This window comes from Labrus bergylta, chromosome 17, assembly GCF_963930695.1.
Source record: "Labrus bergylta chromosome 17, fLabBer1.1, whole genome shotgun sequence".
Lineage (NCBI taxonomy): Eukaryota > Metazoa > Chordata > Actinopteri > Labriformes > Labridae > Labrus > Labrus bergylta.
The window spans coordinates 25,154,173-25,168,665 of NC_089211.1; the positions used below are offsets into that span (position 1 = coordinate 25,154,173).

The 14,493-nt window shown below is 42.6% G+C and overlaps 1 protein-coding gene across 5 annotated transcripts in view; it reads left to right on the forward strand.

Annotated features, from left to right (window-relative positions):
* The window catches only part of mast4 (microtubule associated serine/threonine kinase family member 4), a 129,383-nt gene that overhangs the window by 99,501 nt on the left and 15,389 nt on the right, over positions 1 to 14,493 (forward strand). For 4 of the 5 annotated variants that reach the window (XM_065965306.1, XM_065965308.1, XM_065965310.1 and 1 more), the window contains 13 exons: positions 390 to 468; positions 4,061 to 4,215; positions 4,300 to 4,375; positions 4,456 to 4,665; positions 5,402 to 5,503; positions 6,150 to 6,282; positions 8,932 to 8,993; positions 9,602 to 9,693; positions 9,914 to 10,122; positions 10,229 to 10,367; positions 10,961 to 11,093; positions 11,192 to 11,357; positions 14,006 to 14,107. In XM_065965306.1, the coding sequence (XP_065821378.1) occupies positions 390 to 468; positions 4,061 to 4,215; positions 4,300 to 4,375; positions 4,456 to 4,665; positions 5,402 to 5,503; positions 6,150 to 6,282; positions 8,932 to 8,993; positions 9,602 to 9,693; positions 9,914 to 10,122; positions 10,229 to 10,367; positions 10,961 to 11,093; positions 11,192 to 11,357; positions 14,006 to 14,107 (1,658 nt within the window). The remainder of the gene's footprint in view (positions 1 to 389; positions 469 to 4,060; positions 4,216 to 4,299; positions 4,376 to 4,455; positions 4,666 to 5,401; positions 5,504 to 6,149; positions 6,283 to 8,931; positions 8,994 to 9,601; positions 9,694 to 9,913; positions 10,123 to 10,228; positions 10,368 to 10,960; positions 11,094 to 11,191; positions 11,358 to 14,005; positions 14,108 to 14,493) is intronic. The other variant, XM_065965307.1, reaches the window with a different exon arrangement.

The window sequence follows — 14,493 nt, forward strand, 5'->3', positions numbered from 1 at the left end:
CACAGTCATTGCCACAGAGCAGACAGGTAATTTCATTTTCAGGCCTGAATTTTCATAAACGCCTCATTTCCTTAAAAGTTCACGACCTCCTCCCGCATCAGCTCGTCTCATTTCACATCGTCCTGACGCCTCGTTTCACGTCTTCATTTAGCTCCTTTATGGCTTCATTTCTGCCCCGAGTAATTTAAACTAACAAGAGAGAGAGACGTCCACACTCATCTTAAAAACATGTTGTGAATACAAACATGGAAATGAAACACGTTTGTCTGCTTCCTGAAGACGATTTCCATATTTGTCTTTGTACAAAAACCCCTGAAAAGCATTTTGGTAGTTTCTGGACTGAGCTGGTTTTGATGATTCTTTGTCTTCCTTTTGTTTTTGTGACACAGGACTGATGGGCGCCGCTGGTCGTTGGCCTCTCTTCCCTCCTCTGGATATGGAACCAACACGCCGAGCTCCACGGTCTCTGTAAGCATCAAACCCACGCACACACACGCCGAGCGGCCGAACAAACCAACACGATAATCCATGAAGTTTAAAAAGTGTTCATTTGGGCGACGAAAAATCAGGACGACAAGAAGCTTAAAAAAAACTCAGACGATGCTAATGTTTAGTTTTTCTTCAGGAGATGAGACGCCGGTCATTCGAAATCTGAGATCTGTTCCTCGCTGCCTGTAAGTCAAAACAAGTAACGGTTAGTTAATGCGGTTCATTCGCGTTGCTATGACAACTGTCACTCAAACGGTGATGCGGACCGAACAACCGCAAACAGATCGCTTGAAAAAGTGGGTCTCAGTCGGCTTTTTTCCAAACTCTGGTGCTGTTGGTTTGTTGTAAGAGCACAAACCGACCTCGATCCGAGCTAACTGAAGGAAGTAACCACCGCGCTCGCTCTCTCTCCATCATCACTGATCGTTTGTTAGCGACCGCAGGCCGACCTGACGGAGCTTCAGGGACAGTTTTGGGTGTCTGAGCAGGTCCTGGTTCAGGAGGATTCACCTGCTCCTTCTCCTGAACTATCAGAACATTTTTATTTTGAGCTGCAGTTACACCTCATGTTCAAACTTAAACTCATGACTTTATTGCAGGCTGTTTTACTGCATTACAAGTTGCCATATTTCATCACAAATTTTGTTCATCCTGACACATTTTTATATATAATTTTTTAAAGATACAAGAATACATAGGACTAAAATAGTGGAAAGTGGAATAATAATAGGTATGTAAATTAAATTATATTAAATTAAGAGAGTAATGAAGGAATAACCCTTCGTACCTTTTCTTTGGATTTTTATTAATTTTTATGTTAAAAGTGAAATTTGAGCAAAAAGTTGATGTGAAATACGTGAATTAATAAAAAGTAGGTTAAAATTAACAAAACATATTTTCCCTCCATGTGATCGGGAAGTCGGGCACCTCATTATTTTTCGATTTTCCGAAACTCGGAAACTTGTTTTTCCCAATGTTTCTGACACCACATAAATGCAGCATAATTACGCAAAAAATGGTACCAATGAGTCCAAATGATCCAGACCAGAGCAAACGATCAAAGGTGTGAAAGCGCTCCCTCCCGATGCTCTTTGTTGAACCAGTCAGGAATAATAAAACACAAGTGATGATATAAAAGTCTCAAATAAAACATTTAACAGCTTCAGCTTCCAAACATTCAAAAGAGAAGTTGTAGATTTGATGTTTCTCCGTCATGTTTCGGATGAAGTCTCGCTCTTCACAGAGTTGACAGGAGGGGAGCGTCTCGCAGCCTGAATCCACTCAGCGCTTGAAATCCTCTCTGACAGCTCTGTTCATCAGCTGATCGCCTCCCAGCTAACTTCCCCGCTCTCCGTGTGAAAAACTGACATCTTTCACACAGATGTGCTCTCGTCTTCTTCTCTGAAAACGCCGAGGAAGGAACAGAACGCTCCTTCATTTTATTTACACGTCAGAAACAATCAGGCAGAAAGTTTCTCTTCTTCTTCTTCTACAAAATCCAGAGACGCTCACACATTACTTAGACTCTTTTTTTATCTAATCATTTGGTTAATTTACTTCTAAAGGCCCCGACACACCAGGGAGATCATCGGCCGAGTGTGTGCGGTGTGTCCAGCTCTGTTCGGCGGTCGGTGAGAGGAGTCTCCCTGATTGGCTGTTGGGAGGTTTCATTTCTCTCCAGCGCTCCTCACAGGTTCAGGAAAGCCCCTTAAGCATGCCGCTGTAGTATCCATCACCCATTAGTGCGGTTTCTCCTTATTTGTCTCCTCCGCCTCTTCTTTTCTTTTTCCACTAAAAGACCAAGAACTGACAACGCCAGCTCCATTTTCACCTTTTTATCAATTCTACAATTCACTTATCAGACTCTTTTATCCAAAGCGACGTACATCAGAGAGTAAGAACAACACAAGCAAGGATCTAGAAAAAAGGGAACAATGTGAGTAAGAGCAAACGATCAGCTTTGAGTCTGATTGGACACACAGGTGCTGACAGGAAGTGACCAGAGGCAAAGCACAACATTGAGGGCAGTTCTTGAGAGCTCTAATCAGTATAGAAACCATCTTATAAGTCGTCGTTATCAAACAAAAACCATCGTCATTACCATCATCATCATCAATAATATGGAGACCATCATCATTAAGTTAGTAGGTATTCATGAAAGAGCTGGGTCTTTAGCTTTTTCTTAAAGGTGCAGAGGGACTCTGCAGATCACATGGAGTCAGACGTTATTCTCGATTAGTAGGCGACCTATAATACGAGTGGTGAGCGACAACGGTGTGAAAATGGTCTTCTCGTATCATAACAACGGACTACCGCCCCCTCTCATGCATGAGCAGAATGTACGTGGTGGTTGGCCGTCGGCTGAAGTCTTTGCGGTGTGTTCAAGTACAATTTTTTGGCCTCATGTCGTTCTTTGCCGCTTGCTCGGTGTGTAGGGGCCTTCACAGTTGACACACTGAGAAAGCTTCAACAAAAGCTTCCTTCAGGTTGTTGGGATGTTTTTTTTTTGCAGCCTTTGCGAGATCCACAACACACAGAATGAATTATTCAGCCCTAATGAAACCCATATAAATGAGGCAGAAGGTTATTAAAAAGATAAATCTGTTTAAGTCAGCAAGAAGCACAAATGACTGTTTTTCCTATTTACTTGTGTTCTATACACATAACGACTTTAATTCCTGATTCATGTTTTTTGTTCATTTTTTTTATTTTTTATTTATGTTTGTCTCGTCATTTTATATATATATATATATTTATTTTTTTTGATACTATTCTTCTCAAATGTAGTTTTATTTTTTCACGCTTATCTCTTTATTTTTATTTAGTTGTATTTTATTTTTTTGTGAGTTTTCCATTCTTGTCTTTGAACTAAGTGGTCTATTTGTTGGACTGGGAGGGTTGTTTATTGGTGTCTGCAGGGGCGTGTCCAGACTTTTTGTGACTGGGGGGCGCTGACCTCTGCAGGGGGGTGTCCAGAAGTGTGATGACACAAACACACAAATAAACATTAAATATTTACTTTTTATAACCTCACCAATCAGGACGCACATTCATAACACAAGACGATAGCAACATTAGCTAAAAAAAAATTTAAAGACCCAAAAAAAACGACGACGTTGATCGTCCTCCATTTTTGTTTTTCTTTGAGGTCATGTTTGACCACGTCTGTGAAATCTTTTCTACAATCGGCAGGTGTGTGGTCTCGCCGTCTGGCTGGACTGTCTCGTGTGTGCGTTCAGAAGATGTCTGTGGTCTCCCACGTTTTTTAAAACCGGTTAAGTTTTGAAAATCGTTATCCTGACATAGACACCAATAAAAAGGTGAATATCATATGTAAAATCGGGGTTAAATCGTCAGTTCAGCTTGTCACTCGGTTCCCCTTCGTTTCTCTCTCTTCTATCTCAGCGCAGAGGGGGCAAGAACTCTAATAAGTGAAATTAAAAAATCGCAGCCTGAACCCGAAATTGTCCGTTTAGCATGCACAGTTTTTTTTTTCATCCATTTAAAGGAATTTGTCGTCTTTTTTGCTTTTTTTTTTTCATGTTGAATATATATGTGTTTTCATTTCCAGTCATCCTGTTCATCACAGGAGAAGCTGCACCAGCTGCCCTTCCAGCCCACGCCGGACGAGCTGCACTTCCTCTCCAAGCACTTCTGCACCGAGAGCATCTCCGGGGACGAGTGCCGCCGGGCCGCGGCCATGCGACCCCGCTCGCGCAGCCTCAGGTACTCGGACTCACCTCCACTGTTTATCCTCACCTGGTTACTGTTTGAAATCTGCTGCTGACTTGAGTCCAATTTGTCTTTCAGCCCTGGAAGATCGCCATCGTGTTACGACCACGAGATTATCATGATGAATCACGTGTACAAGGAGCGCTTTCCTAAGGTAACGACTCAGAGCTGCATCATCATTAATTATCTCCTGCATTACCAAAGCTGACTCCTCCCCCTTCTCGCTACCTGCAGGCCACGGCTCAGATGGAGGAGAGGATCCAGGACATCATCCGCAGCAGCTCTCCAGAGAGCGTCCTCCCTCTGGCGGACGGCGTGCTCGGCTTCGCCCACCACCAGATCATCGAACTGGCCCGCGACTGTCTGGAGAAGAGCCGGCTCGGACTCATCACCTCCAGCTACTTCTGCGAGCTCACCGACAAGCTGGAGAGGCTCGTCCAGGAGGTTTGTTTTTTCCAGAACGATGCTGCAATAGAGAACAAACCATGTGACTTATTTTTGTAGGCCAACCAGGAAGTAGCATCGCCATGAGGGTCTAACCAGAATTCTCCTCTGGGATGTTTTCATTGGATTTTGGATCATTGCAGAAAATAAACTCTGTGTTAAACACACGTTTCTGAAGCGTAGGCGTTTTGTTCAGCAGGATAATCTTCACAGATGAACGCCATTTTTATGATGTTTGAAGCGTTAATGCGGCCGACAGAAGTAAAAAGCTAACGTTATGCTAAAGCTAACCTACAGGAGACATCTCCGACTAGTGAGAGAGTTCCCGCCCTCTGTGTCCGGCGTGATGACCTTTAATGTCCCCGACAACCACTGTAGTCACATTTAGCCGCTTGTTAGCAACCGCCTTTTTAAAGACGAGTAAAAACTTCAAACTTCACAAGTGGAGGTATTACCTAACGTAGTTTATGTGCTCTAACAAAACACCAACATCTCTTCAGCTTGTGTTAACCACAGACCTTATTTCAGGAGTCTAACCACAAACACATTCAAAATCCCCGTTGACTTTTAGACGTTAGACCCCATGGTGCTAACATGCTAACTTACTTCCTGGTTTTAGGACTCATTCCTGTGGCGCTCTATATGTCTCGTTTTTATTTTTAGAGAAATCCCAGTGAAATGTGAAAGTGTAACTAAACTCTGATCTCCAATACTTCCTGTTTTGGCTGCCGTGTAGTCGACGGAGAGATCGGACAGCGAGGAGGTCAACTTCATCCGAGAGCTGGTGAAGAAGATCCTCATCGTCATAGCGCGACCCGCTCGACTGCTGGAGTGTCTGGTAGGTTTCAAATCACAAAAACATCAAAAAATCGTCACCATGTGTACAACCTCTCCCACCAGTTTTATTTTACATCATTTTGTTACTAAACTGTCCCCATGTTTATTTCCTTTTTGCTCATTTACTTATTTTTGTCCCTCTTTCTAATTCATTCATTTTTATTTACTGACCCTTTTGTTTTGTTTTGTGTGTTTTATTGTTTGTTTTTGTCTAAATCTGCTTGCAAAAGTGTATCGTACCACAGTTCCCCTCTTTGTTATAAAAAAGTTTAAAAACTCAACTCAACGGTCCACTCAACTGGACCGTTCCTCGTTGCAACTGCTGAATATTTTAATAATAATGCGCCTGTTGTGTTCTCAGATGTTGTCACACTTCCTCAAAGTGACTAAAAATAAACACAAATGTATCCTCAAAGTGTGTGTTTGTGCTCTCAACAGGAAGGTCAGAAATGTGATTTCATGTATTTAAAATCAGAGTAGCAGCTGTTTTTCGTCTCTAAAAGCAGCAATATGTCTCTTTTCCACCTCGAAAAAGTCGATCAATGTACTTCCTGTTTCTAAAACCACTGACTGCTCGTCGTTAAACTTTGCCTTCCCTCCTGAACCATCAGTCGTATTTACCAAAGTGTTCCTCTCTGTGTCTGCAGGAGTTTGACCCGGAAGAGTTTTACCACCTCCTGGAGGCGGCTGAAGGACACGCTAAAGAGGGTCAGGGCATCAAAACGGACATCCCTCGTTACATCATCAGCCAGCTGGGACTCACCAGGGATCCTCTGGAAGGTAGAGGAAGGACACACAGCACATCATCAGTGATCATAAAAATACAAACACGTGCTCCAACATGACACACAGGTAATTCTACAATTCACTTATCAGACTCTTTCATCCAAAGCGACGTACATCAGAGAGTAAGAACAACACAAGCAAGGATCTAGAAAAAAGGGAACAATGTGAGTAAGAGCAAACGATCAGCTTTGAGTCTGATTGGACACACAGGTGCTGACAGGAAGTGACCAGAGGCAAAGCACAACATTGAGGGCAGTTCTTGAGAGCTCTAATCAGTATAGAAACCATCTTATAAGTCATCGTTATCAAACAAAAACCATCGTCATTACCATCATCATCATCAATAATATGGAGACCATCATCATTAAGTTAGTAGGTATTCATGAAAGAGCTGGGTCTTTAGCTTTTTCTTAAAGGTGCAGAGGGACTCTGCAGATCACATGGAGTTTGGAAGTTCATTCCACCAGCGGGGGGCGACAGAGGAGAAGAGTCTAGTCAGCTCCTGTTGTGAAGGTTGGATCAGACGCCTTTCAGATGGCATGACAGAATGAAATGAAATGCTGAATAATGAAGAAAGGTTAAAGTTTAATCCACGTCCACTTCAATTCAGCGACATGACGAGCGCAGCAAATCTCTGTTATCCAGTCTTCTTCTTGGTAAAGATTGAAATCTTTGTTGTGATGCAATTCTGATAAATTCGAGCTCTCCACCCCTGCTATGGCGTCAAAAAGGAAAATGGCCGCCATGTTGGATATGGAAAATGAAGCCGTTGGAGGGAGCTTCTCTCGACTAATGTCCTGAACAGACTGTCTTTCTAATGACCCTTCCGTCTCTCCAGATTCAGTAACAAACAACATTCATTATGACTAATTAGAAAGGAATGGCGTCCCCGCAGACCTCACACACAGATCCTCCGTCAGCCCATCTCAGCCGTTTCATTTCCCCCGAGTGTCTCCGGCGTTCTGTTTGCCCAGCGCGTCGTGTGCCTGAAGCGAAAAACCTACAAGAAAGGACAGATGTTAAATAGCCGAGGAAATGTGTTTACAGACCCTCTGGAGACAAGACAAACACCCTCCCATCCCCCCCGTCCCCCCTCCCATCCCGCTGTGAAATCACACACATGGACTCTGGTGTGGCGGCTGCACGCTAACACACCAATCGAGAGACGCACGGCGGTTTCTAATGAGCTCCCCGTTCTGGAGTGGTGATTTTCAAAGTGGGTGTTAGAACATGTGTTTGTGTTGCCACATCTGATTTCCACCTCATTTATTTTCAATTCACATTAGCTCAGAGTCAGCACCTCGGGCATCAGCGGTGAATAAAAAGCTCAAAGTGCTGCTGGGTGCTTTCTTTTATAGGTGCTGAATTCACAGCGTTCACAAACTGCTCTGCAGCACATGTTTCAAAGTTTAACTTGGATTATAGAGTCATCCCAATGTGTGTGCTGGAGACATGCAAGAGATCTGATGCTGGTTAAGGGTTATGGTTAGGGTTGGGGTTAGGGTTCTTTAAAACAAAAGATGAAAAAACAGATCGCTAAAGCCTCGTTTCCTACAAGCGGTCCGGTTAGGTTCAGTTCTGTTTGTTATGGTATGGGACCCGTTTATTGTCGTTTCCACTGTCAAAAGTTGGGAATGGTACCAAAATAAGGGAACTGTACCCTCCTACTTTTTTTGGTACCCTTCTGTCGGGGCGGCAAGTGGACCGATCATTAAAATGCATGAATGAACCAGCGCCCCCTAATAAAAGATTGCTTGATTTAAAGAGATGAAGATAAAGATAAACTTTATTGATCCCCTATGGGGGACATTTTTTTTTGTCACAACAGCTCAAGAAAGAGGAATATAATTATCAAAAATAACAAGAAGTTAAAAATCAAAAATATTTACATCAGTTAAATAAAGGGAGAAAAAATACAATAGTAGAATAATACTAGGTATATACACTTCCACTTGTGGAAAGAGTTATTATTATTGAAAACATACATGAGGTGAAAAACCACTTTCCAATATGGCCGCTGATATTGTACATTTATGAGCTGCAATCAAAGAAAAGTCTTTGCTACGTTGATTTTGCACCAATATGATTCTCCCTTATAAGAAGCTAAACTAAGTAAAACATATTAAGATCATAATTCATGTTCAAAAACTTCATAACTGACCATCAATAAGCAGGAATCAGGAGGGCAAACTCTTAATGACCTTTTAGCTACAGTATAATACAGTACAATATCAGCCATTATGCTAATAGTTAGCATGCTAATTAGCCGCTAGTTTACAGTGAATATTGTGACCTTAGTTTGAAGTGTGACAAAAGATTACTGATATACTTTTGTCTCTTTTGTGGCAAAGTAATGCTGAAATCATGATTTATCTTTATTAGGTTAATATCAGCTGGATAATATTGGCTGCACTGATATCTAGTTCTCATGTTACTTTTATGTGTAACAACAAGAACTCTAGTTTTTTAAGACGATAAGAAAATCAAAGAAAAGTGGGATGACTCAGAGTGCAAAGGATCCTGAAAATGAGATGTAACCCACACTGATATTACATCTAGAATAAAATGAAAGACCTTTTGATTGAACCTGCAGTACCTCTAGTTTCCCTCTCAGAGTTTCCTTTGTTGTGTTTCTTTGTGCAGAAATCGCTCAGCTGACCAGCTGTGACAGCGGGATCGCAGAAACCCCAGAAACCGATGACTCTGTAAGCTCTTACAAACTGATTACTCTATTGATCCACTCCGTCTTGACTGCAGGTGTACAAGCAAAGTACTGATTTTATCTCCTTGAGTTTTTATTTTTTGTTTGTTTCTAATTCAATTCAATTCAATTTATTTGTATAGCGTCAACTCATAACAAGTGTTATCTCAAGACACTTTACAAAAAGCAGGTAAAATACCTTACTCTTTGTCTGTTAACATTACAAAAGAGCAGGTAAAAAGACCTTACTTATTGTTATGTTACAAAAAGCAGGTAAAAGACCTTACTTATTGCTATATTACAAAGACCCGGCCTATCCATCATTAGCACTTTAGCAAAGCAGCAAAAGTTACAGTGGTAAGAAAAAACTGTCTTATTAAAAGGCAGAAATCTTTGGCCGGATCCCCGGTTCATGACGAAACAGCCTTCACAGGCCTAGACTGCGCCGGGCTTGGAAAGGGATAGGGGGAGAGATGGGATAAGATGCAGGAAGAGGGATAGGGAGCAAGGGGGTGGGGGGAGGCAGACCGTCCATCAACAATCCGGTGGGGAGGGGGGGGGGGGGAATCTTCTTAGAATCTTCTAAGTATTCATCTCTTTTCTCGCCCTCAGTCTCACAGCCTCAGCACGGCTCTGCGGTGCCGACGTAAACCCTGTGAACTGGACTTTGAGATGACAAAACTCATCAGTAACGGTGCCTACGGGTAAGAACGTCTTAACCCTCTACCGGACTCTGTAATCTCTGATAATAAATGCTCTGCTCAAACAGGAAGTCACTTTGAATTTACTGCCTCTGTCGCTCTGACATTACGGCAAACAATCAACAATAACTCAGTTATTTTGATCCACTTGTTCGTACAAGCTGAGCTGTTTTTCTGATAAGTAATTTCCCCCGCTCTGACTGGTTCACTGTTATTTCCACAGGGCCGTTTATCTGGTGCGACACAAAGAGACCAAGCAGCGGTTCGCCATGAAGAAGATCAACAAGCAGAACCTGATTCTGAGGAATCAGATCCAGCAGGCCTTTGTGGAGAGAGACATCCTCACCTTCGCAGAGAACCCCTTTGTGGTGTCCATGTACTGCTCCTTTGAGACCCGGCGACACCTGTGCATGGTCATGGAGTACGTTGAAGGTCAGCAGATTGTTTTAAGTGCATAGTGCTCTGGCTAAAAGCCGTACGCTGTAAACAATGTCTCCTGTGTCTGTGCGCTGACATCACTCCATTGATTTGTTTTCAGGTGGAGACTGTGCCACCCTTTTGAAGAACATGGGACCCCTCCCTGTGGATATGGCCAGGATGTACTTTGCAGAGACGGTGCTGGCTCTGGAGTATCTGCACAACTACGGCATCGTCCACAGGGACCTCAAACCGGACAAGTGAGATCACAGTTCCTTTAATCTGTTGACAGTGGTCGTTTACGCTGGGTTTTTTTTGGGGTTTTTTTGCCTTTAATGTAGAGATAGGTAGGACAGTGGACAGAGTCTGAAAATCAGGGAGAGAGAGAGTAGGGAACGACATACGGTAAAGGAGCCACAGGTGGGATTCGAACCTGGGCTGCCCACCCAGAGGACCAAAGCCTCCATACATGGGGCGCACATACCAACCGCTGTGCCACAAGCGCACCTACGCTGGGATTTAATGGTGTTTGGTGGTACTGGATTGGCTCTTGTGTTCGACCAATCAACGTACACTGTCACAGTGCACCATTAAATCCCAGCAAAGTCCCTCTTGGGCTGGGAGAGTAGCTACTCTGAATCAGAGTGGGGTCCTAAAACGACTATCAATCTGATCCTATTTCACCGCTGTCAGCAATTCATAATACTGCTATGATGCTAGGAATACATTAAACCTATTAAATCTTTGAGTAAATTAAAGTCTGAATATATTTGCTAAATGTTATTTTTTGTTCTTTTGATTTTGTAATTTATTGTAATCTTCCTGTTCCTCTTGTTCTTCTTCTTCCTCTCAGTCTGCTGGTTACATCAATGGGACACATAAAGCTGACAGATTTCGGGTTGTCCAAAGTCGGCCTGATGAACATGACCACCAACCTGTACGAGGGACACATCGAGAAAGACGCCAGGGAGTTCTCCGATAAGCAGGTCTTTGTTTTGTTTTTCACCGTCGAGATGAACAGCTTTGACATCTTATTTTCTAGACTTCTCTCTTCACACTTTGTGTTTATTTTTTGCCTTTACAGGTGTGTGGAACGCCAGAGTACATCGCCCCAGAGGTGATCCTGAGACAAGGCTACGGGAAGCCGGTGGACTGGTGGGCGATGGGCATCATCCTCTACGAGTTCCTCGTAGGCTGCGTGCCTTTTTTCGGAGACACACCGGAGGAGCTGTTTGGACAGGCCATCAGCGGTATGTGCTGCCTGACTGTCCGCTCACATTCTGATTAAAATCATCGAGTTTCAGACGACCGAACTCGTGGATTTACATGCTACTTTAAGCTAGCTATTTAAGTTTTTTTAAATACAGTGCATTTCATGGAATCTAATGAAGAAACTAGTTGTTATTCATAATAAATAAGAAGATCTATTCATTGCTGTTTTAAATCTTATTGGCTGTGGTAATTATTGCCTGAAGAATCGCTGCCACTCAAACATTAACATACGTGTTAACATATTACTTTCCTTTTTCCTCATTTGTAATTTTTCTCACTATGAAATCAATTTATTCCCCTTTTTATCTCCTCTGATGTTATCAGACTCAGTAAAATCAGTGCTTCTCAAATATTACCGGTACATGTGTGATCCTTAGTCATCAGCTAACAGCTAGCCTTGAACGCTAACTGCTAGTTTAAGCTAGTAGTTGTGCAATTTCAAATTCAGAGCCTGCTGGGTTTTTACATTTTATTGAGGAACCATTTGTTTTTTGCAATTTACCACATGTTAACCCAGTAACTACCATATTTTCATCTGATATATTTGTTTTTATTGGCTTTTCATTTTGAACCTCAGTGCCTTATCTTAACTGAACGGCTCTTATTTATTGCTGTTAGCTCGTGAATGACATTTTAACAGACACATTCTCTGTTGCTAAAGGTGGTTTGATCAAAGTTGAACATCGTCTGGCATGCAAATTCTGTCGAGTACGGAGCAATACATTCCCAAAGGTCATTAGGACATGAATGAAACATTGGAATAGTGACCACATGGAATTGTCTGGTTTTGCATATTTCTCTGAGTTAATGAAGACGGAGATTTCCCCGAGGGCCTTTAGCGAAACAGGCGGCAGTAAGTGGATTCTGTTTGACTTTAGACCACGAGTGAAGTTTTAATACGATGATGATGTTAGTTTATTTTCTTTTGGTCTCATGGTGACAGCAGCACAGAGAAAATCTCCACCCTTGAAAACAAAAACAGAGCTTTTATCTTGTCAGTGTTGCGGCTCAGATGAATTGTGTTATTAGCCAGCGTTGGATAAAAGCCTTTTTTCTGCGGCGGCGTGGAAATGAATGGCATGACGTGACTGATTTGGTATGCTCTCAATCACACTGTACCCAGCCTCGGAGATCCACTGTTAATTAAAGGGGTCTGAACATGCTGAATGCATGCCACTGTGGCCTCAGGCCGCACATACATATTCATAGCTCCCCGCCCAAATTTGATTAAAATAGGGGACAAACTGTGCAGACAACCAGCGTGCCACAGACGGGCTCTGCCCCCCATTCAGAGCTTATCCAGGAGGCTTTTCATTGAGACCTATGTAGATTGTCTCGTTCAGCAATATGCAAACATCTTAAAAGTAGATTTGTTTTGTCTGACTCTGCTGGTGAAACCGTTTTATTAGAAACACTGTGAGGGCTGCGAGCAGGCTCAGTGAAATGAAAAAGGCCTGAAGCCGGAAATATCAAACTCAGAATAAGAATACAAAAAAATGATGCATACCTTAAAGCTTGTACTGATAATCTTGTTGTTCTAACACACACGCATTTTTAAATGCAGATTCACATTCAGCAAGCGAGTGGGAAACTCCCTACCACAGTCTCTTTTTTTCTACAGTATTTATCAATGAGAAAGTTGCTGATAAAATGTTAAACTAGTGGCTAGAATGAACACATCATAGCAGTGTTTCTGTGTATGCCACACAACAGCAACGTAACAGCAGGTTAGACTGCAGGCAGCAATCAAGGCAAAATGCAGAAAACAAATTCTTTAAAATGGCAGCAGGAAAAATAATTCCATCCAGAAGTACATACATTTTGTGGCTGTGTCCCACACTGCTAGATTAAAAAAATATTTGCACATGGAAAAAGCTGCTTTTTATCCCTGCAAAAGGTAGTTTATATAATATCCTGAATTTTAAAGTTCACAAATTATTCAAAAATCTACTTCATCTTGTTCCTCTAACATGTGTCTCTAGTCCGTCTACAAACCCCCCAATGATGAGAAAAGTCCATCCTCTCCGTGTTCTGCCTGCTCCACTTTTCAGAAAATGTGTGCTCAAACAGGCCGTTTGGAGATTTTCCTTTCATGACATCACAAAGGGCAGTAGCCTCTCCCCCAGGTGGGTGACACTCCCACAGCTAGGTGTTTGTTCTGCCCTCTGAGTCTGCCTTCTCACCGTAAACAATAGGTCAATGGAGCGAGAAAGACCGAGTACACCCAAAGCCCTTCTATAGAAGGGGCGTGGTCAGACACAGCTCATTTACATATTTAAAGGTACAGAAACAGCCTGTTCTGAGCAGGGCTGAAATAGAGAGGTTTATAGACATGATCAAATACAGGATCAGAGTGGATTTAGAACAAGAAACTTCACACACATGTTTTGAGGAGCTCTGAGACTTATTTACACTGAAGAGGAGGAGGAGGATATGTGACCTTTAAAGTAGCTTTTTACCAATAGATGGAATATTAACATGGACAAAGCCTGAGTGACGTTGCCCATTGGTTTCAGAAGGGCAGTTTTGAAGCCCATCCACAGCAAAGCACTGATGTTATTCCAATCCAAAAGGTCACTACATACTCAGATTCAAACTGATCACCTGTGATATGTTGTGTTTGCAGATGAGATCAACTGGCCTGAAGGAGAGGACGCCCCTCCTCTGGACTCTCAGGAGCTCATCACCCTGCTCCTCAGACAGAATCCCCTGGAGAGGATGGGCACAGGTACAAACAAATACGTCAGGATGCTGTGAAACTGGAGATAATTCCACACTCATTTGACAAAACAGATGAGGCTGAGATACTTTCAAAATAGTCTCTTCAATTAAAACACGAGTAAAAACAGTGGTGGATGTGTCCGTCCTGTGACTGCCACTGATGGTCGTACAGGTACAAACTCACAGAGGTCACAAACTGTGGCTCAGGCGGTAACAGATCATCATAACTCCTCATGTGACTGTCAGCACCACCTCAGCAGCGCTCATTATTCCAAGTCACCAGTGGGGGAAGAAATTGAGGTCACCTAACCGCAGAGCGCTTCATCATGTGGCCTCCTCACCTCTTTCTCCCTTTGATCAATTGCCATTTATTTCCTTGGCAGTGCATGAATC